This window comes from Neoarius graeffei, chromosome 1 (genome assembly GCF_027579695.1).
Source record: "Neoarius graeffei isolate fNeoGra1 chromosome 1, fNeoGra1.pri, whole genome shotgun sequence".
Classification (NCBI taxonomy): domain Eukaryota; kingdom Metazoa; phylum Chordata; class Actinopteri; order Siluriformes; family Ariidae; genus Neoarius; species Neoarius graeffei.
The window spans coordinates 23,651,050-23,678,897 of NC_083569.1; the positions used below are offsets into that span (position 1 = coordinate 23,651,050).

Sequence of the window (27,848 nt, forward strand, 5' to 3'; positions counted from 1 at the left end):
AGGAAAGAGAGGATAAAGAAGCAGAAAGAGAAGGAGCTGCAGGAGGCAGCAAAAGGCAGTGGATCTCTGTCCAGTTGGGTCAGAAAGAAAACTACAGGTCAGACTAATCTTCACTTCAGAATGAACAAGAACTATCTGACATGTCTTGTTACCAAGATCAACTATATTTTCATATTAATGCTTCAATAAATACAGTATGAAAATGTTGGTAATAAGTCAGATGCATGTTGTCAATTCTGAACTAATGTACCAGTTGCTCACATTGAAGTGATTGCTGAATAGACTACTGAATGGTAAATAACAAACTGTTACTTGTTTTCAGGAGTGGAAAGTTCCAGATCAGATGAACAGGTTGAGGCAGAAGCTGGAGTTAGCGCAGGAGGCGCAGGAAGTGTGCAGGAAACAGCGAAGTCACAGAGAGATGTTGATGTGGAGGAAGGAGATACCGAGGAAGAGAGTGCAGAGAGTGTGGAAGATGTAGAAAATCCAGAGGCAGAAATTATACAGAACCAGGAAAGTTGTGAAGAACAGCAAAGAGAAAGTGTGTGTGAGACTGAGACAGAAAGCCAAGATATCAGGGGCACACTTCAGAAAGAGCCTGAAGATAATAGGGACACACCTCAGGAAGAGGCTGAAGATAGTGAGGAGGCATTCCAAACTGTGCTTCATTTACAGCACCCTTTTACAGGGTGTGTGCTTCATTTACAGCACACATTTACAACACTACCTGTGTCAACTGCAACGGTAGAGCGTTCCTTTTCAAAGTTAAAGCTAGTGAAGACAAAACTTTGTCATGAAGAAAGGCTGTCAGACCTTCTTCTGCTGGCAATTGAGAAAGATATCCAAATTGAATACAGTGTTGTCATAGACATTTTCAAGAACATGGCAAACCGAAGACTGCTGCTTTGAAGAATACTACAGCATTTAGATGGATCTCACTCACACACACACACACACACACACAGCATGTTCAGTTGCAATTGAAATTTAGTTTTGAATAAAGTTAACTTGTGTGAAAAATTTGTTCCAAGTGCCCTTTTTCGAATGTTGAGCCCCTGCCCCTCCAAAGGTCTTTGCACGGCCCTGCAAGCATGCAAACATACAGATAGGCAAAGATAGACACACAAAGAAGCGACTAACTTGCTGAAATATTTTTGCAACAAATCTCACAGAGTTATGGGACCCAAACAGAAAATCAGTCACCTTGTTAAACACTTTTTTTCATCAATCTTGAAACAAACATACTTTTAGATAAAGAATCTATAGAGTAACAAACTCTTAAAGCAAAAAGTTATGTCAGTTGAATAGACTGAGCAGCACACCACCTCTGAGGTTCTAACTGATCCCACTCAGTAGTTTAGGTCCTTTTAGGGTTAAATGGGCATCTAATGTATGAATCCTGCTTTTGACCTCAGTAAAAAGGTTGTGTGCCACAAATAACACCTATTATGGATATAATAATTGCATATTAATGATGTAATACTTTTATACCAATTTCCTATATGTGGTTTCAGGGCTCTTTTTATGTGCAAAGTTCCCCTGCATAATTAACTATGAAACAGCAGCCTACAAACATTACAAGAAGTCCAGATTTATGAATTTATATCTGAACTTGTATATTATTACCAAAAACAAGACTTGGTAAATTTTGCAAAGTAGCCTCCAAATACCACCTGACTATGTGCATTGATGGAGACTTGAGTGCAAATTGTTTTGCAGAAATTGCACACCAAAGACACCTTCAGGTCCTCAGTCTCATCCACAGTGATCTCACTGATCATCAAACTGTCCATACGGGGCCATTCTCACCAGCAGAAAGTGGTCTTCAGGTGATGAGAAATCATGAGCAACCTTCAGAGGGCAGTGTCCACAATATACTTGCTTTTATCTGGATCATCTTTCCACCTTCAAAACACCCCTTACAGACCCCCATTGAGGATTGAACTCACAACCCCTGGTTTACTAGACCAGTGCTCTCACCACTGAGCCCCTGTCCTGATCCTCAAAACAGCCCACAGAACCTACTGGAACATCACTCACAACTTTAGTTCCTCGCTGCAGTTTGCTTCCGTTTACTATTTGCCTCACAAAAAAAGGACACACATTTTAAATAATGCAGTGTGTCAATCGTAGAGTGGGCTGTGGACTGTACATTCTGGCTACTTTCTCAAGTATTTTTCAAATTTTTACATAAAAAATGGATTTTGACTTAGTTTCTAAGAGCAATGTTTGTTTCCGGAGCATATATCCAAAACTATTCATGATACGGATTTGAAACTTGGTATACATATTAACAAGGTGATGTAGATGTGCCTTTTCATACTAAGAAATTTGAGAAGTTTTAATTTTTCATGTTTCCATGGAAACAATTTCAGACTTAGTCTCTCAGGTTAGTCTGAGGGGGAGGTTTTGTTTCTGGAGCAGAACTTGAAAACTATGAGTGATATGGTCTTGAAAGTAAGTATCTGATTACGTCTGAGTAGTTTGCTATGATCGTATAGTGGTTAGTACTCTGCGTTGTGGCTGCAGCAACCCCGGTTCAAATCCGGGTCATGGCAAAAGAAAAAAGCTACCTGAAGAGACATAATCTTGGGTTTACTGTCATTTGCACAGTTTTTTATCACAATTCTTGATTTTTGCACTATTAATGCACAGTCACATGTACAAAGTGCATATATAGGTATTTTTTTATCTGTATATTGTAAAGTCAGCTTGTTCTTTTTTTAAATTCTATTTTATGTTGCACAGTGTTTCTTTTTCTTTTCACATGTTTGATAACTTGCTGCTGCAACAAAACAAATTCCCAGCTTGGGAGCTATCTATCTTAGTGATTACACAGCCTGATAATCACAATTCATTTTTTTATACCCCCACTCCAAAGAAGGGGGGATATACTGGTTTACCTCCGTCCATCCGTCTGTATCTCCGTCCATCCGAAACACCCTTTTTCTCAGCAACCACAAATCATAGCCACTTAGTACCAAACTTCAGCTTGGGGTTCTATACCGTGTATACCGTTTTCAGGTCTGTCCCACATCGACTTCCTGTTTACCAAATGAATGTATTTACGAAACATATAGGGTAGATTTACAAAATTTTCGAAACACTTCTCAGCAACTACAAATCACAACTGCTTGATATTTGGTACTGAACTTCAGCTTGGGGTTCTATACTGTGTATACCGTTTTCAGGTCTGTCGCACATCGACTATCTGTTTACCGACTGAATGTATTTATGAAATATATAGGGTGAATTTAGACACTATTTCAAGAAGCAAAATGCTATTTCAAAATGACAGTTTACCAGGATGCTATTTGAAATACCTGGGGAGAACACTGCTCTTTACTTACTTGTTTCTGGGTTAATTATTTGTTGAAGTCAACATTCATAATAAGTGTCCTATTCCTTCAATTGCTTGTATTCTGATATAAGCGAGAGCGAGGGGATACGTAAGTGAGCAGTAGCTCACAGTTGATATTGTTTTGTAATTCATTTATTCAAATTGTCATAAATATGTATCACGATTTATCATTGCAATATATCATTACATGCTGAGTAAATATTATCATAAATAATGTTACACATGCAAACATTTGTATAAAAGCACACCAATTTGATCTATATAGGCCTGAAAAAGTGGGTGACTGGGAATATCGTGTGCTGGATATTGGATATACATGTGTGGAGTGTAACGAGAGAAGAGCAGGGCTCACTGACTCCACAGCCACACTGGGGACGATCCTCTCATCGATCTCCTTCAGCTTGTCAGCAAACAGCTGTCTGTCCTCTGTGGCGATGATGGACTCTACAGGTGTGCCCAAAACCTTTACACCGTACTGCTGCAGCACGCCAATCTGAAACAGCACCACTCCTACCACAGGGTATCGTAGGTCGTAAGTTTAAGTATCTAGATCATCGACACCTTAATGATCTTTTGGCCATTGCAAAAGTAGAAGAGACTTTCAATACATAAATTGTGCATGAATAGTCACTCAAACTTCCATTGGAAAAAAAATAAGTTGATTCACGATTACTTAGCCTGTCAGATGATGTGACACCATTCCACAATTATTGACATCGAGATGAGAATGATTTTTTTAAATGGTATGTGGAATTAAGTTAACAAAACAGTTTTTATTTATTTTTTTTATATAGACTTGTATTAAGTCCAAAATATGTTTTATATAAATATATCGAAGTCAGTGCTTAGGTAAATGAGGAAGTAATCCGAACGTTTGTAAACAAATGAACTAATGTTTAACTTGTGTCAGAAAATCTTTTTGTTCCACTTTCTACCCACTATCTAAGTATTTTTGTACATCACATTTTGTTAAATCACTCACTGTTGTTTGCATTAATTTCTAGGTTTGTAGTTTACCAATGAATGTCAACAGGCAATTGATATTATAACCACATGAAAATCCAGGTAAAAGGTCGCATGTCAGTTCTCGAACCAAAACTTTATATTTCTATATCTAAAAATATAAAATGTCTGATATTGTAATATATGGTAGATATTTACAACAAACTGCAAAAAAAAATATCAAAATGGAATAGAAAAACCTGAATATTTCAAGCATGTAATTTATAATACATATATAAATATATATATGCTAGGAATTTGATTTTGGTCTAATTCTATTTATTTCAATCGGATTCCAAATACTCTCTAAGCATTCCATTCTGTTATGAATCAGGAAAAAATTATGATAAATCACAGCACTTATATTTTTTTAAAGTACTTCATCTGCTTCAACAATGCTACACAAAGATCGATCCATAACAGTTGTAAATGTCACTTAATTCCACAGGGTGTCGATAATGGTGGACACCGGTGAAAGTGATCACGATGATCAACACCCCACATGACTTCTCAAATGTGTGATAAGATACAAAATTCCAACTGTCAAATGAAAGAGTAAGAAACAAAGTAGGTTTCGACAAGGATATCATGAAATATCGGTGAATTTGAAAAGTAAAAACAATGTCCATGATCTTTCCACCATACTTACATGTGATGATAGCATCCGGGTTTTCCTCAACTTGCTCATCATGCTAAAAAAAAATTCCATCTCAGGTAACGAGCTGTGTCATCAGATGACAAGATCAAAGGGTGAGGGGTGTCTTCCGGTTGATTAATTAACCAATAAAAACTGTTGGAACTGAAACTCACCTTTGTAAAATTGTTTTCAATTGGTAAATCTGAAAAGGAGTCAGTAATTATGTACTGTTGATAATTGTAGCTGTCACTCTATATCTACACATGTAGAGATATAATTCAGAACAGGTCTCACCACAGTTGAGTGCCATTTGTCTGCCGATGGAGAGCAGGATGCCATCCGGACTCTCAGCTTTGACCACCTCCGTCACCAATTGGGGTGTTATGGCCAAGAAGTAGACGGTGTCTGCCTGCTTGGTTCCCACATTGTTAGTCTGCACCGAGGCACTGGTCAGGTTCATCAGCACCGTCTTCAGGTTCTCCTCCTGCACACAGTGCAACAGGGTGGATATTTAATCTGTTCCAGTGCAACAGGTCTAATTAGCAACAGCTGCATTTCCTCCACAAACTCCATCATGGCAATAAAAGATCATACTAGCATCAAATCTAAAATTCTAATTCTCGCTAGTGTGCAAAGTCAGCTTAGACAGCGTTTACTGATATGCTCCTCTGATGAGCTCCGAAGGTTAGCTATCACAGATTCCTTTCACTTTGTTTGTCTTTATTTCTTGAATTGCTGACTGACCTCAGTATCTCCAACTCACATTTTTCAACAGGGTTGTCATATTCCCACCATCCACTATGAAATTCTAACTCTCGCTCAAGTGCAAAGTCAGCTGAGACAGCTAGTGGGATTGATGCCCGCATTCTCCAAAACACCCACTGTCCCCATGCTCGCATTTTACAGAGAAAAACTTTCTTGTCATCTTGCAAACCAGCTGAATCATCTGCACTTTCAGCCAAGTCAAGATCAAATTTCTTTCGCCACATTCAAAGCAGCACATCTGTGAAAACAGCCACTATTTGGATTAAACCCACAACCTTGGCACTGTTTGCAACAATGACCAAATCAACTAACTGCACATTACTTTTCTGCTGATATGCTCCTCTGATGAGCTCCGAAGGTGAGGTATTACAGATTCCTTTCAGTTTGCTTGGCTTTATTTCTTGAATTGCCCACTGACCTCAGTATCTCCAACTCACATTTTTCAACAGTCTTGTCATATTCCCACCATCCACTATAAAATTCTAACTCTCACTCGAGTGCAAAGTCAGCTGAGACAGCTTTTACAAACTGAAAATATGATGCTTACCTGCTTGTATTCTTAAAGCTGCTGGTGAAAAGCAAGCTGCTGTCCTGAAAAGGCACTTTTCACCACCTTCCACCCAACTGCTCTCATTGAACAATGAAGCAACAAATGCTTCCTGAGGCATGCCCCAAAAGTGTGAGAAGCATGCCAGGGACTCCATGTGAGGAGATTGGGTTGTTTTAGTGGCAAAACCCTTGAAGCTTACCACCTGGTATTCATGCAAATGGGAGTCAGAATACACTCCCCTAGAACAAAAGTCTGCTTCTGGGCAGTCGCCAATGGAAACTCAGGCATTGTTGCAGAAAGCAATGAGCAGGCCAGGAAGGGCAGGTTGGGGAGCTTGCGGTTGTTAGTTGGACAGACCCTTAGACACAGCAGGGGAATTAGCTCAAGTGGTAGAGCACTTGCTTTGCATGTAAGAGGTAGTGGGATCGATGCCCACGTTCTCCAAAACACCTGCTGCCCCTGTGCTTGCATTTTACAGAGAAAAACTTTCTTGTCATCTTGCAAACTAACCGAATCATCTGCACTTTCAGCCAAGTCAAGATCAAATTTCTTTCGCCACATTCAAAGCAGCGCATCTGTGAAAACAGCCACTATTTGGATTAAACCCACAACCTTGGCACTGTTTGCAACAATGGCCAAATCAACTAACTGCACGCTACTTTTCTGCTGATATGCTCCTCTGATGAGCTCCGAAGGTGAGCTATCACAGATTCCTTTCAGTTTGCTTGGCTTTCTTTCTTGAATTGCCGACTGACCTCAGTATCTCCAACTCACATTTTTCAACAGGCTTGTCATATTCACACCATCCACTATGAAATTCTAACTCTTGCTCGAGTGCAAAGTCAGCTGAGACAGCTTTCACAAACTGAAAATATGATGCCTACCTGCTTGTATTCTTAAAGCTGCTGTCCTGAAAAGGCACTTTTCACCACTTTCCACCCAACTGCTCTCATTGAACAATGAAGCAACAAATGCTTCCTGAGGCATGCCCCAAAAGTGTGAGAAGCATGCCAGGGACTCCATGTGAGGAGATTGGGTTGTTTTAGTGGCAAAACCCTTGAAGCTTACCACCTGGTATTCATGCAAATGGGAGTCAGAATACACTCCTCCAGAACAAAAGTCCACTTCCGTGCAGTCGCCCATGTGAAAATAAACAAACAACCAATGGAAACTCAGGCATGGTTGCAGAAAGCAATGAGCAGGCCAGGAAGGGCAGTGTTGTGGGGCTTGCGGTTGTTAGTTGGACAAACCGTTAGATACAGCAGGGGAATTAACTCAAGTGGTAGAGCACTTGCTTTGCATGTAAGCCGTAGTGGGACCACTGCTCGCATTCTCCAAAATACCAACTGCTGCGTTGTTTGCATTTTACAGAGAAAAACTTTCTTGTCATTTTGCAAACCATCTGAATCATCTGCACTTTCAGCCAAGTCAAGATCAAATTTCTTTTGCCACATTCAAAGCAGCACATCTGTGAAAACAGCCACTGTTTGGATTAAACCCAAATATTTATCAAAGCTCCCCGGGCTCCACGGAGCCCAAATATCTATCATCCAGCTCCCCAGGCTCCCCCCCGCTGATTAAAGCTATCAGCACGGGGGGGAGCCCAGAGAGCTGGATGTGAGCTCCATGGAGCAACAGGTATCTGCTTTCCTGCAGTCCGAGGGAATTCACCTGGACTGCGATAACATTGAGGCTTGCCACCCGCTACCAAGGAGGAACACCAGCGACAAGCAGACCATCATCATGAGGTTTGTCAACAGGAAACATAAGACCGCACTATTAAAGCAAGCGTACAAGCTAAAGGGATCCAGGGTCTACATTAACGAGCATCTGACCAAACAAAATGCAGATATAGCCAGGAATGCACATGCCTTAAAGAAACAGAGGAAAATTCAGAATACTTGGATGACAAACTGCAGGGTGTTTATTAAGCTAAATGGTACACCTGAGGAGGCCAAAGTATTGGTTGTTAAAAATATCGAGGACCTGGAAAAGTATCAGTGACCATCATGAGCAGGACCATAAGCCACACATCTCAGAGGATTACGGAACAGGATTTACTGGAACTACAATCATTTGTGTACACTGATCACAAATCACAGGATTTGGAATATGATATAGACCGGGACAATAATTTCTTCTCTGCCATTAACAAAAACTGCTGTTATTACACTGATGAACAGTTCAATTGGAGCATTAAAGCTGATGGCAAACTCTCAATTATCCACTTCAATAGCAGAAGCATGTATGCAAATTTCAATCTCATCAAGGAATATCTATATCAGTTTTCGCATCTGTTCAACATCGTAGCAATATCTGAAACTTGAATACATAACGTCAAAGGCACGGACTTTGAGCTGGAGGGCTATGAATTCAACTACATAAATAGACAAAACAAGAGTGGAGAGGGCATGGCCATATTTGTGGATAGGGACTTGAAATTCAGTGTGATGGAAAGTATATCAACAGTAATTGACAACACACTGGAATGCATAACAGTTGAAATTTGCAGAGGGAAACATAAAAATGTAATTGTTAGTTGTATATATAGAGCTCCAGATTCTAGTATTGAGGTCTTCAATAACTGGATAGAGGAAATGTTTTCAAAAGTGAGTCACTAAACAGTTTTCATATGCGGAGACTTCAATATTCACCTGCTCAATCCAAATAAACACAAAATGACAGACAATTTTATCAACACAATGTACAGTATGGCCTTTTTCCCAAAAATTACTAGACCCAGCAGAATCACCTCACACGGAGCCACCCTCATTGACAATATATTCACTCACAGTTTTAATGACAATTTAGTAAGTGGACTATTGATAAATCATATCGGTGATCATTTACCAGTTTTCTCAGTTTATGAAACAAAATTTGGGAATAATAAACCAGAAAACACAAAACTTTTCAGACGACTTAGATCAGAGGAATCAATTAACACTTTTAGAAATGACTTGCTGGCACAAAATTGGGATGAAATATACCGACTAAAAGACATAAATAAAGCATATGAGGAATTCTTGAGGATATTTATATCATTATATAATAAAAATTGTCCAATTGTTCAATAAAGTAAAAAGTCAAACATACAGTATGTCCATGGATTACAAGGGGTTTACAAAATGCCTGTAAAAAGAAAAATACATTGTATAGAGAGTTCATAAAGCAGAAAACTAAAGAGGCAGAGGATAGATATAAAAAATATAAAAATAAATTAACTAATATTATAAGGGCTGCTAAGAAAGAATATTATAAGAAATTATTAAACGATAACAGAAATAATCTCAAAGTAATTTGGAGCACTTTGAACAGTATTATAAAAAATGGGTCAAGATCTTTAAATTATCTAAGGTACTTTCTTAATAATGACAAAGATGAATATAATATGGATGTGGTAATTAATAGTTTCAACCATTACTTTGTAAACGTAGGACCAATCTTAGCAGAACAAATCCCAGGTCCAGGAACATCTGTTGAAAATCTGAGCAATTTGATAGATAAAAAATATTTTTCAATGTTCCTTACAGCAATGGAAGAAAAAAAGTTGTTTTCATTTACAGAACATATCAGATTAATAATAGATAACACGCTTGCGCTTAACCCAAAGACCGAAAAGCAATAATTTACTGCAGTCAATGGTTTTAAATATACCACTTCTACATATTAAAATCCAGAAAGGCAAACACAGCTAGACTCCGCCTCCAACAGCTGGATCCTTTTGAAGAGAGACATCGCCTTGTAGAGTGTATGTGGGGATGCTTCCATGCAAAAAGATAAATAGTTCTAACACTTGATAACCAAAAATATTCAGCTCTGCCAGAGCAAAGCCTACAAAAATACGTTCAACTCGTTAACATTTCTCTCCCATACCGCCCACACCCAATTCTACACCTGTGTTGTTGAGCATGGAGAAAACCAGAAAATAGGAAAAAAGTTAGGGCAGACAAAACAAAGATTTTTTTTTCTTTCTCTTTTAAAATAAGGTAACCATTCCTAAATCTACTATAATACCACATGAGAGTATAGAATAAAAGGACCAAACTACTATTTTTATTCTCTACTCTAAAAAGCCCATTTATCAAATAAGAAAAAATAAACTTTTTCTAGAACAAAGATAGAGGTATTACAACATCAGGTTAAGAAGCCAAAAGAGCAAACCCCTATCCCAACTCCTTGTTCCAAAAAAAATCTGCTTGATATAACGCTCTTATTAAGAGAACAAATCAGATATCAAATTGATTAGAATAAATATTACACTCGAAACTTGTTAAAATGCGGAAAAATGATAAACTACTTCAGTGAATAGCTTTAAATATACCACTTCCACATATTAAAATCCAGAAAGGTAAACACAGCTAGACTCCGCCCCCAACAGCTGGATCCTTTTGAAGAGAGACATCGGCTTTTGAGGCGTGTAGGAGATGCTTTCATGCAAAAAGATCGATAGTTCTAATATTTGTTGACTAAAAACGTTCAGCTCCGCCAGAGCAAAGCCGACAAAAACATACTGAACTCATTAACATTTCTGTCCATGGAAATCTTTAGTAAAAGGCGAAAGATTTATGCGTTAATGAAGAGAAACCTGAGCTGCACTGAATACTGGATCAGGTTAGTGACACTGGATTGGAGGTGCAGAAAGCTGGTAGAGGGTAAGGTGGCCTGGGCCAATCTCTCACACCTTTACAGCTTTATTAGCCATTGCACACAGGCAGAGAAATGTCTGACCAACAAGCTTTTTTGAAAGAAAGATCGATCGATCGATAGATAGATAAGCAAGCGGGGTGGGGGTGTTGAATTTTGAAAAGGAACAGTTGCGTGTTGTGTCCAATATCACGGATGTAGGCCTATAAATTAAATATGAAAACATCAGCTGGAGTTTGATTATTGACAGGAACGCTGTTGACCCCAGCAGTAAGTGCTTTCCATACCACAATTTTTATTGATAAATGAGGGTTATTGCGTCATCCTCGTTAGTATAGTGGACAGTATCTCCGCCTGTCACGCGGAAAACCGGGGTTCGATTCACCGACGGGGAGGCTTTAAAAATAACTTGTGTAGCAGCGGGATGGTTTGTACTGTCGCCTCACAGCAAGAGGGTTCTGGGTTTGGCTGGTGGGGGCCTTTCTGTGTGGAGTTTGCTCTGCTTAACCCCACAGTTCAAAGACATGTAGTTTGGTTAACATGGGGTGGTGTTGGGCTGAAATGCTCTTGAGCATGTATATATGAATGATGACATTTTGTGTCAATTAAATCTTATTAATAGTAACAGATCTTGATAAATCCAGTGACTATAGACCATACTTTAATATGCCAAAAGTCAATGTTAATGTCAATTATGACTATTATAAATTGCCAATGGTAGACCCTCTGATGATGTTCTAATAATATTTTATTTCTAAGTCTAGTAAAAGTCAGACAAAAAAAAGTTTTCTGTGTTTTTAGCTTTTAGGTAAATATCAGAAAATTGAGTTAGCTAATTTAATGGATGCCCGCTAACATATCTTTGCGCATGGAGCGTTAGCAAACCTCCCTCGTGATAGTGAGAAATGGCAGCCTGGACTTTTCCATTGGCTCGCACGCTCGACCCCCAATCCAATGTTGCTTTGGTCGGCCAAAGTTATGAGGTTGCTGTGGGGTACTAAGACTAGACTAAATAACAAAATTAAATGATTCAGACATCCCTAGTCTCCCAGACGCTCTGGGAGTCTCCCCAGGAGCATGTAGACAGAGACACGAAAGGCAGGAGAAACTTGATCTAAGTCTTATTTGGAAAGTTGTAAATTAAATTGTAATGTGGTGCAAGGACAACAAACTCCATCTGAACGTGGAGAAGACGAAGGAGATTGTTATGGACTTCAGGAGAGAGCACACCCAGCATGCTCCACTATCTATCGACGGTGCTGCAGTGGAGAGGGTGAGCAGCACCAAGTTTCTGGGTGTGCACATCTCTGAAGACCTGTCCTGGAACAACAACACCGCATCACTGGCCAAAAAAGCCCAACAGCGTCTGGACTTCCTCCGCAAACTGAGGAGAGCAAGAGTCCCGGCCCGCATCATGCACACATTCTAAAGAGGCACAATCGAGAACATCCTGACCAGCTGCATCACCGTGTGGTACGGCGCCTGCACCGTGTCCTGCTGCAAGACTCTGCAGCGCATCCTGAGAGCAGCTGAGAGGATCATTGGTGTCTCTCTCCCTTCTCTTATGGATATATGTAACTCCCGCCTCACCCTCAAAGCCATCAGGATTGCAGGTGACCCCACCCACCCATCTCACAGCCTCTTCAGCCTCCTGCCGTCGGGGAGGAGACTGTGGAGTCTCTGGGCCAAAACCAGCATGCTCAAGAGCAGTTTCTTTCACCAGGCAGTCAGGAGGCTCAACTCCCTCCCCCCCTCTGCCCCCTGCCACAGATTCTGCTCGCACACCCCCCTTCAGCATCTGATATGTCATCCTCACAGTCCCCCCCCCCCCCCCCCCCCCCCAAACACCTACATACATCTCATCGTTCATTAACGCACTGAACTCAGGGACCGCACATCTCACTTTACCTCGCCCATTTGCACTATTCCGCACTACCTCACCTTAACAGCTGCTAGTTTGTTTATACTGCTTATTTCATGTTTACCTGCTATACCTCAAGTGCTCTTGACTGTTTGGTTATTTGTACCAATTTATATGTGTGTGTGTGTGTGTGTGTGTATGAGTGTTTAGTCTAGTTCATATCTTGAGTGTTTATACTGTTTATATTGTCTGTTTGAGTGTTTAGTCTGTCTTGTTCTTATCTAGTGTTTATACTGTTTATTTATACTGTTTATACTGTTTGAGTGTTTAGTCTATGTCTAGCTCCTATCTAGAGTGTTTATACTGTTTATATTGTTTGTTTTTTTCAATTATTCTATTTTTATTTATTGCATTGCCAGTTTGCACCGTGGGTCAGAGAGGACTGATATTTCATCTGTGCTGTATGTCGAGCATGTATAGCATATTTGACAATAAAGTTGACTTGACTTGACTTGACTAATGACTGGCTATTGCTGATATGTGGTTTGATGTTGTGACATGTAAGTAAGTTTAACAAACAATTGATTTGATCGATGTAGATTTATGGTGTGAAATGTAAAGAACTGTTGTTAATATGTGAATTGATGGTGTGAGATGTAAACAAGTAATGCAAATAATAGTGTAGATTGATGAGATGTAAATAACTATTGCTAATATGTGAATTGGTGGTGCATATTGTGAATAAGTTTTACAAATTACAGTGTAGATTGATGGTGAAACATAGGCTTAATAAGTTACCAATATGTTCACTGATGTGAGATATAAATAAGTAGGCCATAAGTTGATAAAATATGTATTAAACCAGTGGTGTGATAAATAAAAATGTTTTGAGAGATATTGACCACTGTGAGTGTAAGGGCTCCTCCTCCTTACAAAAGGCAATTTAACCACTGTCTGAACCAATGGGTTTTTGACCAAAATGCTCCGAACGGATCAAACTTTGGTGCGCGAACCAGAAGGGAACCCGTTCCCTGTTGGTGGAAAAGGGCTACGTGTAGGTCGGTGCAAAGTCTTGTCGGGTCCATATCTTGTCTGACCAGTAGAGGGAGCGCACATGAAATCACCACCAGTGTCTTGTGATGACTTGGAAGAGGGGGGGCCAAAAATTATGCAAACCCCTGCTCAGACGCTTTGCCTGCCCTCACGGAGCAGCCTACACCCTTGCAGGGTTACATCTCAGCCAGGTAAAGAATCTTATATTTACCTGGCAGGGACAATACCATGATCAAAAATGTGGTTTGCACAAAGTGAGGCCTAGCCATTGCACTCAGGCTGTGCTAACCTTCATGAATTTCTCAAATGCAGAAACCTCAACTGCATAATTTCTAATACTGGGTGACTGTGTTCGTGCTCTCCTCTTTTGCATAAATCTGCTGGAATCAAAGATAGAGCTGTTTGTCTTTTTGAAGTTTTTCTTTTTTTTAGTGTTCAGGTGTTTTATATCAAGAGCTACTGCCTGCTTGAAGTTTTTGAGAAGCAAGGAGGGCTGTGCTCTTAAGGTTAATGTGTGGAAAAAATCTCTCTGGTTCTGTGTATTGCTGGGTTTCAGAACACTAGGAAACAGGTTTTGTTCAGGCTTTTTTTTTATCCTCAGTACCCAGCTAGGGTTTCCACGAGTTTTGAGCAGGAAATGGTTGTTGAGGATGCACCGTGGATGGAGGGAATTTCACTGGGGTTGTGCAGATCTTTGTGAATTTCTCAAATGCAGGAATATCAACTGTATAATTTCTAAAAGTGGGGGAATGCGTTCCTGCTCTCTCCTCTTTTCCATAACCCTGACAGAGTCAAAAATAGAGCTGGTGGCTTATCTATCTATCTTTATTCGTCACATGCACACTTCAAGCACAGTGAAATTCATCCTCTGCATTTAACCCATCTGAAGCAGTGAACAAACACACACACACACACCCAGAGCAGTGGGCAGCCCAGAGCACCCGGGGAGCAGTCAGGGGCTCGGTACCTTGCTCAAGGGCACCCCAGCCCAAGGCCACCCCACTTCAACCTAACAGCATGTCTTTGGACTGTGGGGGAAACCGGAGCACCCAGAGGAAACCCATGCAGACACAGGGAGAACATGCAAACTCCACACAGAAAGGCCCCTGCTGGCCGCCGGGTTCAAACCCAGAACCTTCTTGCCGTGAGGCGACTGTGCTAACCACTACACCACCGTGCTGCCTGCCTGCCTGCCTGCCTATTTATTTATTTATTTATTTCCTTCCTTCTTTCCCCTCCCCTGATGTTGTGTGCTGGAGTGCAGGTTGCACGATGTGCTTGAAGTCTAATGAAGACAAGTGGGCTCAGGCACCAAATCGCAGCGTGTGGAGAAAATGTAGCTGGCTCCGCATGTTGTTGTTATTTTCACTCTGCTCGCACGGATTTCCGACCACCAGGGAACGTGTTCTTGAACGGGTTTCTGTCAGGCTTCTGGGAACCTTGGCATGAGCAAGGGTCTCCATGAGTTTTCAGCAGAAATTTGTCATAAAGAATGCGTCATCGACAGAAGGCATTGCACAGTGCACAGCAGAAGTAAACAGTAGTCCAGAGATGGTGGATCACATTGCTTGCCCGCAAGCTTTGTTCTGTTATTTCTTCCCTGGGGGTCAGAAAGCCGTGCGAGCAGAATGAAAACACCAGCAACATGCGGAGCCAGGTACATTTTCTTCACACGCTGCGCTTTGGTCCCTAAGCCTCCTTGTCTTCATAAGATTTGCAGACATAGCAGATATTTGCTTTCTTCTGTAGCGGCTGCCACGTTCGCTTAACACGAGAACGGTCCCCGATTCGAAACCGGGCGGAATCGGTGCTCGTTTTCTTGAACTTGGCGGCGAACAAATGTCGAGCTGCGATCTCTGCTCCGTCCGTGCCTTTTGGAACAGTCCCAAACCAAGACGCTGAAAAAGCTTCGCGTGTTTTCTGCTGTGCAGTGGTTTCCCCTTTCACCCGACAAGCGAATAGACGCTCCTGAGGAACCTGGCAGAGCCATGCTTTGCCTTTTGAGCTCTGCTTCCCTTAACGTCCGGTTATCGCCTTGCTAAAATCAGGTACCCTCGAAACAGCCAGAAAGACAGACCCTTCACGTGACCGGATTGCTTTCTGTAGCTTAGTGGTTGTCATGTTCTCCTAGGTGCAGACGACCGTCGGGACAAAACCTCGTTTGCACGGTTTCCCTGCCTCTCTGGTTTTCCATCAAGGTCCGTGACGGCTGCTTTAAAAACAAAATCGGGCACGATCTACATTTCTGTTGACTGTGGAATCATGGACATTGCAATTCGTCACGGGGAGGTGGTGTTCTCAAATGCCACTTCGTTGCTCGTTTACGGAGTGAGGTCAGGTCAACAGGGCTGCACACGGCATCAGAACGCTGCAAAGTGGCATTGACTCTGGAATGCTTCGTCATGTCTCAACGAGTATTTGCCGGCCAACATTCAGACACATTTGCTTATTGACTCTCAAACCGTGACTGTGCATTCCTCCGTTTGTGGAAAACATGCAAAGAAGCAGCTTGCCGCCAACGAAAGACAAGCACGCAGGCGCCCGTGTCCTTGAAGCACGCCCAGGTTTGCGCAAACCAATGCCATTCAACTGCATGCAACGCGAGCGGAAAGCAGAAGGAGCGGCCCTCAGTCACCTCCTTGGCAAGGCAGTGACGAGCAACCGATCCGTTTCCTCCCGGGTGCCTGGCCACGCTCTCTGCCTTTCATCAAAGAAACGAAGCGTTAAAGGGTGTGCGTTGGCCGGGAATCGAACCCGGGTCAACTGCTTGGAAGGCAGCTATGCTAGCCACTATACCACCAACGCTGCGTGCCTGGCCTGGGGACAAATGCCTAAGTGCCATGGCTTCTGAACTTGAGGCCCAGGCAACAGCTGATCGGTCCAAGCGCTGCGGTTTCTGTAGTGTAGTGGTTATCACGTTTGTCTCACACACGAAAGGTCCCTGGTTCGAAACCGGGCAGAAACAGCGGTGGGTGGGTTTATTTATTTATTTTTTGAGTGACTGCTGAGCTGTGATCTCTGCTCTGACCGTGCCAACTACGGAAGTGTTTGCTTTTCACCAGCCAAGGTATGGACACATTTGCTGAACAAATCTTACACAGTGACTCTCCAGTTCTCTGTTTGTGGACAAATATACACCTGTCGCTTGTTGCCAACGAAAGGAAAACACGCAGGAGCCCGTGTTGTTCACCGCTTCATGGGTCGAACGTACGCACGGGCAAACTGATGTCATTCAACCCTGCAAACAACTACTTACGTCGCTCGTGGAAAGCGGAAGGAACAGTCCTCAGTCACCGCCTTGGCCCGTCCAGACAAGGCATTTGATTTCTTCCCGTGATGTTGTTGCAGCGCTTTTCAGTGCTGATCCTCGTCACACTCGACCACCAGCTCATCTCTACGACGCCAAGGCCGTGCCCCTATCCTCGTGACAGTCGCTTAAGCATGATCTGTGTTCTTCTTGAGGCCCAGGCAAGAGCTAACACACGCGTGGTTTCTGTGCTGTAGCGGCTGCCACGTTCGCTTAACACGAGAACGGTCCCCGATTCGAAACCGGGCGGAATCGGTGCTCGTTTTCTTGAACTTGGCGACGAACAAATGTCGAGCTGCGATCTCTGCTCCGTCCGTGCCTTTTGGAACAGTCCCAAACCGAGACGCTGAAAAAGCTTCGCGTGTTTTCTGCTGTGCAGTGGTTTCCCCTTTCACCCGACAAGCGAATAGACGCTCCTGAGGAACCTGGCAGAGCCATGCTTTGCCTTTTGAGCTCTGCTTCCCTTAACGTCCGGTTATCACCTTGCTAAAATCAGGTACCCTCGAAACAGCCAGAAAGACAGACCCTTCACGTGACCGGATTGCTTTCTGTAGCTTAGTGGTTGTCATGTTCTCCTAGGTGCAGACGACCGTCGGGACAAAACCTCGTTTGCACGGTTTCCCTGCCTCTCTGGTTTTCCATCAAGGTCCGTGACGGCTGCTTTAAAAACAAAATCGGGCACGATCTACATTTCTGTTGACTGTGGAATCATGGACATTGCAATTCGTCATGGGGAGGTGGTGTTCTCAAATGCCACTTCGTTGCTCGTTTACGGAGTGAGGTCAGGTCAACAGGGCTGCACACGGCATCAGAACGCTGCAAAGTGGCATTGACTCTGGAATGCTTCGTCATGTCTCAACGAGTATTTGCCGGCCAACATTCAGACACATTTGCTTATTGACTCTCAAACCGTGACTGTGCAGTCCTCCGTTTGTGGAAAACATGCAAAGAAGCAGCTTGCCGCCAACGAAAGACAAGCACGCAGGCGCCCGTGTCCTTGAAGCACGCCCAGGTTTGCGCAAACCGATGCCATTCAACTGCATGCAACGCGAGCGGAAAGCAGAAGGAGCGGCCCTCAGTCACCTCCTTGGCAAGGCAGTGACGAGCAACCGATCCGTTTCCTCCCGGGTGCCTGGCCACGCTCTCTGCCTTTCATCAGAGAAACGAAGCGTTAAAGGGAATCGACCCCGGGTCAACTGCTTGGAAGGCAGCTATGCTAGCCACTATACCACCAACGCTGCGTGCCTGGCCTGGGGACAAATGCCTAAGTGCCATGGCTTCGGAACTTGAGGCCCAGGCAACAGCTGATCGATCCAAGCGCTGAGGTTTCTGTAGTGTAGTGGTTATCACGTTTGTCTCACACACGAAAGGTCCCCGGTTTGGGACCGGGCAGAAACAGCGGTGGGTGGGTTTATTTATTTATTTTTTGAGTGACTGCTGAGCTGTGATCTCTGCTCTGACCGTGCCAACTACGGAAGTGTTTGCTTTTCACCAGCCAAGGTATGGACACATTTGCTGAACAAATCTTACACAGTGACTCTCCAGTTCTCTGTTTGTGGACAAATATACACCTGTCGCTTGTTGCCAACGAAAGGAAAACACGCAGGAGCCCGTGTTGTTCACCGCTTCATGCGTCGAACGTACGCACGGGCAACCTGATGTCATTCAACCCTGCAAACAACTACTTACGTCGCTCGTGGAAAGCGGAAGGAACAGTCCTCAGTCACCGCCTTGGCCCGTCCAGACAAGGCATTTGATTTCTTCCCGTGATGTTGTTGCAGCGCTTTTCAGTGCTGATCCTCGTCACACTCGACCACCAGCTCATCTCTACGACGCCAAGGCCGTGCCCCTATCCTCGTGACAGTCGCTTAAGCGTGATCTGTGTTCTTCTTGAGGCCCAGGCAAGAGCTAACACACGCGTGGTTTCTGTGCTGTAGCGGCTGCCACGTTTGCTTAACACGAGAACGGTCCCCGATTCGAAACCGGGCGGAATCGGTGCTCGTTTTCTTGAACTTGGCGGCGAACAAATGTCGAGCTGCGATCTCTGCTCCGTCCGTGCCTTTTGGAACAGTCCCAAACCGAGACGCTGAAAAAGCTTCACGTGTTTTCTGCTGTGCAGTGGTTTCCCCTTTCACCCGACAAGCGAATAGACGCTCCTGAGGAACCTGGCAGAGCCATGCATTGCCTTTTGAGCTCTGCTTCCCTTAACGTCCGGTTATCGCCTTGCTAAAATCAGGTACCCTCGAAACAGCCAGAAAGACAGACCCTTCACGTGACCGGATTGCTTTCTGTAGCTTAGTGGTTGTCATGTTCTCCTAGGTGCAGACGACCGTCGGGACAAAACCTCGTTTGCACGGTTTCCCTGCCTCTCTGGTTTTCCATCAAGGTCCGTGACGGCTGCTTTAAAAACAAAATCGGGCACGATCTACATTTCTGTTGACTGTGGAATCATGGACATTGCAATTCGTCACGGGGAGGTGGTGTTCTCAAATGCCACTTCGTTGCTCGTTTACGGAGTGAGGTCAGGTCAACAGGGCTGCACAAGGCATCAGAACGCTGAAAAGTGGCATTGACTCTGGAATGCTTCGTCATGTCTCAACGAGTATTTGCCGGCCAACATTCAGATACATTTGCTTATTGACTCTCAAACCGTGACTGTGCAGTCCTCCGTTTGTGGAAAACATGCAAAGAAGCAGCTTGCCGCCAACGAAAGACAAGCACGCAGGCGCCCGTGTCCTTGAAGCACGCCCAGGTTTGCGCAAACCGATGCCATTCAACTGCATGCAACGCGAGCGGAAAGCAGAAGGAGCGGCCCTCAGTCACCTCCTTGGCAAGGCAGTGACGAGCAACCGATCCGTTTCCTCCCGGGTGCCTGGCCACGCTCTCTGCCTTTCATCAGAGAAACGAAGCGTTAAAGGGTGTGCGTTGGCCGGGAATCAAACGCGGGTCAACTGCTTGGAAGGCAGCTATGCTAGCCACTATACCACCAACGCTGCGTGCCTGGCCTGGGGACAAATGCCTAAGTGCCATTGCTTCTGAACTTGAGGCCCAGGCAACAGCTGATCGATCCAAGCACTGAGGTTTCTGTAGTGTAGTGGTTATCACGTTTGTCTCACACACGAAAGGTCCCCGGTTCAAAACCGGGCAGAAACAGCGGTGGGTGGGTTTATTTATTTATTTTTTGAGTGACTGCTGAGCTGTGATCTCTGCTCTGACCGTGCCAACTACGGAAGTGTTTGTTTTTCACCAGCCAAGGTATGGACACATTTGCTGAACAAATCTTACACAGTGACTCTCCAGTTCTCTGTTTGTGGACAAATATACACCTGTCGCTTGTTGCCAACGAAAGGAAAACACGCAGGAGCCCGTGTTGTTCACCGCTTCATGGGTCGAACGTACGCACGGGCAAACTGATGTCATTCAACCCTGCAAACAACTACGTACGTCGCTCGTGGAAAGCGGAAGGAACAGTCCTCAGTCACCGCCTTGGCCCGTCCAGACAAGGCATTTGATTTCTTCCCGTGATGTTGTTGCAGCGCTTTTCAGTGCTGATCCTCGTCACACTCGACCACCAGCTCATCTCTACGACGCCAAGGCCGTGCCCCTATCCTCGTGACAGTCGCTTAAGCGTGATCTGTTTTCTTCTTGAGGCCCAGGCAAGAGCTAACACACACGTGGTTTCTGTGCTGTAGCGGCTGCCACGTTTGCTTAACACGAGAACGGTCCCCGATTCGAAACCGGGCGGAATCGGTGCTCGTTTTCTTGAACTTGGCGGCGAACAAATGTCGAGCTGCGATCTCTGCTCCGTCCGTGCCTTTTGGAACAGTCCCAAACCGAGACGCTGAAAAAGCTTTGCGTGTTTTCTGCTATGCAGTGGTTTCCCCTTTCACCCGACAAGCGAATAGACGCTCCTGAGGAACCTGGCAGAGCCATGCATTGCCTTTTGAGCTCTGCTTCCCTTAACGTCCGGTTATCGCCTTGCTAATATCAGGTACCCTCGAAACAGCCAGAAAGACAGACCCTTCACGTGACCGGATTGCTTTCTGTAGCTTAGTGGTTGTCATGTTCTCCTAGGTGCAGACGACCGTCGGGACAAAACCTCGTTTGCACGGTTTCCCTGCCTCTCTGGTTTTCCATCAAGGTCCGTGACGGCTGCTTTAAAAACAAAATCGGGCACGATCTACATTTCTGTTGACTGTGGAATCATGGACATTGCAATTCGTCACGGGGAGGTGGTGTTCTCAAATGCCACTTCGTTGCTCGTTTACGGAGTGAGGTCAGGTCAACAGGGCTGCACACGGCATCAGAACGCTGCAAAGTGGCATTGACTCTGGAATGCTTCGTCATGTCTCAACGAGTATTTGCCGGCCAACATTCAGATACATTTGCTTATTGACTCTCAAATCGTGACTGTGCAGTCCTCCGTTTGTGGAAAACATGCAAAGAAGCAGCTTGCCGCCAACGAAAGACAAGCACGCAGGCGCCCATGTCCTTGAAGCACGCCCAGGTTTGCGCAAACCGATGCCATTCAACTGCATGCAACGCGAGCGGAAAGCAGAAGGAGCGGCCCTCAGTCACCTCCTTGGCAAGGCAGTGACGAGCAACAGATCCGTTTCCTCCCGGGTGCCTGGCCACGCTCTCTGCCTTTCATCAGAGAAACGAAGCATTAAAGGGTGTGCGTTGGCCGGGAATCAAACGCGGGTCAACTGCTTGGAAGGCAGCTATGCTAGCCACTATACCACCAACGCTGCGTGCCTGGCCTGGGGACAAATGCCTAAGTGCCATTGCTTCTGAACTTGAGGCCCAGGCAACAGCTGATCGGCCCACGCGCTGAGGTTTCTGTAGTGTAGTGGTTATCACGTTCGTCTCACACACGAAAGGTCCCCGGTTCGACACCGGGCAGAAACAGCAGTGGGTGGGTTTATTTATTTATTTTTTGAGTGACTGCTGAGCTGTGATCTCTGCTCTGACCGTGCCAACTATGGAAGTGTTTGCTTTTCACCAGCCAAGGTATGGACACATTTGCTGAACAAATCTTACACAGTGACTCTCCAGTTCTCTGTTTGTGGACAAATATACACCTGTCGCTTGTTGCCAACGAAAGGAAAACACGCAGGAGCCCGTGTTGTTCACCGCTTCATGGGTCGAACGTACGCACGGGCAAACTGATGTCATTCAACCCTGCAAACAACTACTTACGTCGCTCGTGGAAAGCGGAAGGAACAGTCCTCAGTCACCGCCTTGGCCCGTCCAGACAAGGCATTTGATTTCTTCCCATGATGTTGTTGCAGCGCTTTTCAGTGCTGATCCTCGTCACACTCGACCACCAGCTCATCTCTACGACGCCAAGGCCGTGCCCCTATCCTCGTGACAGTCGCTTAAGCGTGATCTGTGTTCTTCTTGAGGCCCAGGCAAGAGCTAACACACGCGTGGTTTCTGTGCTGTAGCGGCTGCCACGTTCGCTTAACACGAGAACGGTCCCCGATTCGAAACCGGGCGGAATCGGTGCTCGTTTTCTTGAACTTGGCGGCGAACAAATGTCGAGCTGCGATCTCTGCTCCGTCCGTGCCTTTTGGAACAGTCCCAAACCGAGACGCTGAAAAAGCTTCGCATGTTTTCTGCTGTGCAGTGGTTTCCCCTTTCACCTGACAAGCAAATAGACGCTCCTGAGGAACCTGGCAGAGCCATGCTTTGCCTTTTGAGCTCTGCTTCCCTTAACGTCCAGTTATCGACCGTCGGGACAAAACCTCCTTTGCACGGTTTCCCTGCCTCTCTGGTTTTCCATCAAGGTCCGTGACGGCTGCTTTAAAAACAAAATCGGGCACGATCTACATTTCTGTTGACTGTGGAATCATGGACATTGCAATTCGTCACGGGGAGGTGGTGTTCTCAAATGCCACTTCGTTGCTCGTTTACGGAGTGAGGTCAGGTCAACAGGGCTGCACACGGCATCAGAACGCTGCAAAGTGGCATTGACTCTGGAATGCTTCATCTTGTCTCAACGAGTATTTGCCAACCAACATTCAGACACATTTGCTTATTGACTCTCAAACCGTGACTATGCAGTCCTCTGTTTGTGGAAAACATGCAAAGAAGCAGCTTGCCACCAACAAAAGACAAGCACGCAGGCGCCCGTGTCCTTGAAGCACGCCCAGGTTTGCGCAAACCGATGCTATTCAACTGCATGCAACGCGAGCGGAAAGCAGAAGGAGCAGCCCTCACTCACCTCCTTGGCAAGGCAGTGACAAGCAACCGATCCGTTCCTGCCCTTTCCTCGCCACGCTGTCTGCCTTTCTTCAGGGAAACAAAGCGTTAAAGGGTGCACGTTGGCCGGGAATCAAACCCACGTCAACTGCTTGGAAGGCAGCTATGCTAGCCACTATACCACCAAAGCTGCATACCTGACCTGTGGACAAATGCCTCAGTGCCATTGCTTCTTAATTTGAGGCCCAGGCAACAGCTGATTGGTCCACAAGCTGCAGTTTCTGTAGTGTAGTGGTTGTCATGTTTGTCTAACAAATGAAAGGTCCCTGGTTTGAAGCTGGGCAGAAATAGCGGTGGGTTTGTTTGTTTATTTATTTGTTTTTTGAATATGCCGATCCTGTTGTGGTAGTGCACATGCATTCAGCTTCAACACACTGGAATGGACAGTCTGTGTCGAATGTATACAGTGCAATAGAATGCTGATTTTTCAGCATCTTTTAAGGTCAATTATAGCAGGAGTGAGAGTATTGAAGAACACAGAAAATAACCACAGTAAGAAGTGGACTCATCAGGCTTTGAGCATAAACCATCACCAAACACAAACAGCAAAATCCCCAGTGTTGAATTCAGTGGCGTAGCCAGGATTTTTTACATGGGGTGGCCAAAGCGGGGCCAAGGATATACAGGGGGTGGCCATGCTGTGACTAAATAAAGGTGAGGTGAGGGGGTCCGGGGGTCCTCCCCCGGGAAATTTTGAATTAGCTAGATTTGATTTCCTGTATTCTGATGTATCTGGTGGCATATCTGGTGCCTAACTCATGAACAAAACCCATGTGAGCCAAGAGGTCAGAAATTAATGTTTTCATTTATTTATGTAACATAAAGCATCTGCAAAACAAAGAAACCATCCAACTTGTTTACTCTAGTTAAGCATCAGGATTTTAACGATCACTACTAAAATGCAGAAGTAAAAACTAAAAGATCACCTGCCTCAGGCACCTGGGAAGTAGTAAGGATATTAGTCAGGCTTGAATAAAGAGTGCTTTGCTCAGGTAAAGGAAAATACTTGTATACTTAACTCATACATACAACATATGTAAACACTTACAACACGTTGTGATATTGTCCATTGTAAGTACTGTACAAACTAAATGTGTTAAGTTACAAAATGTGTTTGTGTGTGTGTGTGTGAGTGAGTGAAAGTGTTACACTGATGTAACACATGACATAGATGAGGTGTAGTGCATGAGTGGTGTGTGTGTGTGAGAGACAGGGGGGAAAGTATGTGCACTGCATGTAGATATAGATGAGCTCTGTGTGTGTGAAGATATGTTACATGTAAATACAAAAATGAAGTGCATAAGTTGTGTGTGTGTGAGAGAGAGTGTATGTTCAGAGTGCATGAGTGTTGTGTGTGTTATATGTGAATATAGAAATGTAGTGCATGAGTGGTGTGTGTGTTGAGAGTGCACGAGTGTTGGGTATACCAGTGAGTGTGTTACATGTAAATATAGAAATGTAGTGCATCATGCATGAGTAGTGTGTGTGTGTAAGAGAGGGTGTGTGTTGAGAGTGCATGAGTTGTATCTTATAGTGAGTGAGAGAAAGACATAGTGTGTGTTAAGAGAGTGAAGTGTGTGTTCATATATGAGTGAGAGAGAGAGTGTTAAGACAGTGCATGAGTGTTACATTTAAATATAAAAATTTAGTGCATGAGTTGTGTGTCTGTGTTGAGAGTGTATGAATGTTACATGTAAATATAGAAATGTAGTGCACAAATTGTGTGTGTGTGTGTGAGAGATAGACAGTGTGTTAAGAGAGTGCATAAGTGTTGTGTATGAGTGAGTGTGTTACATGTAAATATAGAAATGTGGCGCATGAGAGGGGTAGGGGGACAGTGTGTGTTGAGAGAATGCATGAGTGTTGTGTATGTATGAGTGTGACAATTATTAATCAATATGTACTCCCACCAGTAACACACAACATCTCACACACATTAATATAAACATCACACAACTTCTCTATATCTACTGTGTATCTAGTATCTATATCTATGTGTGCCCACAGCACAAATCCCACTGTAGCCGGATATCTATAAAGACACATATTTATCTATACGGTTGCATTTACATGTAAACGAAGGTTTCAGTCACTGAAAACGGATACTTTCGAAAACCCCAGGCAAAGTGGAGATTTCTGGAAACTCAGGAGATTTCTGGAAACTCTGAATTGTCTGAGGACAGAATTGTAACTGCATATCTACAAAGTGAGAACTTGAAGAAAGTCTGAGATGAATAACTTACCTCCCAAATTAATCACACATTCACGTAGTTCGTAGGTTGTTGTGTTGTAGGACTAGAGCATGACTATCTGATACCACCTGCTGCTTGAACACGCGACACGTTTATGTGCTATGGTAATATGCATCCCCGCAGAAACCAAATAGGCAGAACAAAAATCCAGTGGGCGGAACTAACATTTCGTGGGACATACCGGTTTTATAAATTTTATTGTCCAGCCCTGGGGTGGCCAGGGCGGGGCCAAGGCATGCCCTGGGGTGGCCACGGCCCCTCCTGCCCCCCCCCCCCCCCAGCTCCGCCCCTGGATATAGTCATAGAGAATTGATATCTGAAGAGTTGAAATAATAAGTAATATACAGTATATATATATATATATATATATATATATATATATATATATATATATATATATGTGTGTGTGTGTGTGTGTATATATAAGGAAGCTCGATAATCAATTTATATTGACTAAAGTAGAGGGGTGGGATTAAATAAGTTTTTACTTCAGCCCACTCCTTTTCGGACATGTAAACTCAAAACTGCTTAGTGCGTCCTTGTTTGCAGGCACATGCACACACAGGGCTTTAGGGGTGCTTGAGCCCCTGCCCTTTTTGCCTGTAATTAAATGTTGCCCTTTTAAAATAATAATAATAATAATAATAATAATAATAATACAGTCCTGTTAGAAGTTTAAAACAACGGCGGTACAAAAACTCCACAGCAATCTACCAATGTTCTTGTAATCCGGGGTGGCTGTGTGCGCTGTAATCCGGGGTGGCTGTGTGCGCTGTAATCCGGGGTGGCTGTGTGCGCTGTAATCCGGGGTGGTTGTGTGCGCTGTAATCCGGGGTGGTTGTGTGCGCTGTAATCCGGGGTGGCTGTGTGCGCTGTAATCCGGGGTGGCTGTGTGCGCTGTAATCCGGGGTGGCTGTGTGCGTTGAGCTGCCGCTTCTCTGTCCATTGCTGCTCCGCTCGTGTGCGGCCAGAGAGAGGGCGCGCATGGACTGAGTGAGAGGGAAGAAGCCGCTGCGCGCGCTGCCAGAATGATAACAGAGGAGGCGGACAGTGAGGCAGCTGGAACATGTGAGCTGTGGTCTAACAGTTAGCCCTTTCAAACTGTATGGACATGACATCTGGGCGTTTGTAGGGTAGGGTGACCACCTGCTCATAAACCCAAGGGGGGAAAAGGGGTATGTTTTTGAGGGACAACGTGGGACGGCGCCGCGCCGGCCGCTGGAAGACTCACAGATAGTGGTTTACCCATTTCTAGCACATACTACCTTACATGGTATATCAATAATACCCTATTCTGCTGTTATTGGTGATGTATGGTCATGAACAGGCCACCAAATGTGTTTTTTTTTTTAAATAAACATTCATAATATTTTGACCATTCAATGACTTGACAGACACACTTCCACTTATGATTTACTGAAGCTACTCAATTTTATTTATTTTCCATTACAATTTATTCACTTTAAATCAATCATAATATAATATTGAGTCTGAGGCTTTGCAGTGCATCAGTACAGCAGGAATAGTGACAAGTCTCCATTTAGTTTTCAGTGGATTAACAGGAATTGTAGTGGCTCAGCACCACAGAAACAGTAGAAAAAAAAGTCTCTTAACTCACAACCACAGCAAAAACTCTTCTGTGTTTGGGGACACCTTTAGGCCTTTGGGGACACGTTTAGGACTCATCTGCATACATGTCAACCTTTGGTCAATCAAACCTGTATAGCCAACCTCCAAAATCCGTATTTCCCTTATAAAATCCGTATAAGATGCAAATTAAAATAATTTACCTAAAATTTGAATGATAATTAACAATGATATATCCCAGTTACTTTTTATTCAATATTAATAACAATAAACCTTCAGAATGAATACAAAGCTCCAATGTTCGACAAAAGCACAAAGTGCCACTCTAATGTTCTGAATTGTACTCCATGACAGCTTTTTTAGCACTCTGCACCAATACTCACTAGGCTGCATGTCACAGCAAGTGTCTGTGTTGATCTTGCCGGAGTGCCCATTCAGAATCTTTTCAGTCGCTAGTGAAAGTCGCTCAGATGGAAATACGCATTTCAAACAAAATACTTCCTGGTTGGCGGGATTCTTGCAATGCGGTGTGCGCATGATCAAAAGTGGAACGAAGTCTCGCTAC

The 27,848-nt window shown here is 44.1% G+C and overlaps 1 protein-coding gene and 7 non-coding genes across 8 annotated transcripts; 5 read left to right on the top strand and 3 right to left on the bottom strand.

The window, feature by feature from the left end:
- Positions 1-574: 574 nt before the first annotated feature.
- LOC132884242 (carbamoyl-phosphate synthase [ammonia], mitochondrial-like) lies at positions 575-27,779 on the bottom strand. Its single transcript, XM_060918063.1, has 4 exons — positions 27,667-27,779; positions 5,295-5,481; positions 3,714-3,871; positions 575-679 (listed from the first exon to the last, which is right to left on the bottom strand). Exons 1-4 carry the CDS (start codon positions 27,715-27,717, stop codon positions 575-577), a joined length of 501 nt encoding a protein of 166 aa, XP_060774046.1. The 5' UTR covers positions 27,718-27,779.
- On the bottom strand, positions 10,794-10,907 carry LOC132895917 (U5 spliceosomal RNA). Its single transcript, XR_009655879.1, has one exon. It is a non-coding gene; the product is annotated as a U5 spliceosomal RNA (small nuclear RNA).
- On the top strand, positions 14,077-14,240 carry LOC132896924 (U1 spliceosomal RNA). The gene has a single exon (XR_009656208.1). It is a non-coding gene; the product is annotated as a U1 spliceosomal RNA (small nuclear RNA).
- trnag-ucc (transfer RNA glycine (anticodon UCC)) lies at positions 16,607-16,678 on the bottom strand. Its single transcript has one exon. It is a non-coding gene; the product is annotated as a tRNA-Gly (tRNA).
- On the top strand, positions 16,766-16,838 carry trnav-cac (transfer RNA valine (anticodon CAC)). Its single transcript has one exon. It is a non-coding gene; the product is annotated as a tRNA-Val (tRNA).
- On the top strand, positions 18,506-18,578 carry trnav-cac (transfer RNA valine (anticodon CAC)). The gene has a single exon. It is a non-coding gene; the product is annotated as a tRNA-Val (tRNA).
- Positions 20,261-20,333, top strand: trnav-cac (transfer RNA valine (anticodon CAC)). Its single transcript has one exon. It is a non-coding gene; the product is annotated as a tRNA-Val (tRNA).
- trnav-cac (transfer RNA valine (anticodon CAC)) lies at positions 22,016-22,088 on the top strand. The gene has a single exon. It is a non-coding gene; the product is annotated as a tRNA-Val (tRNA).
- Positions 27,780-27,848: the final 69 nt, after the last annotated feature.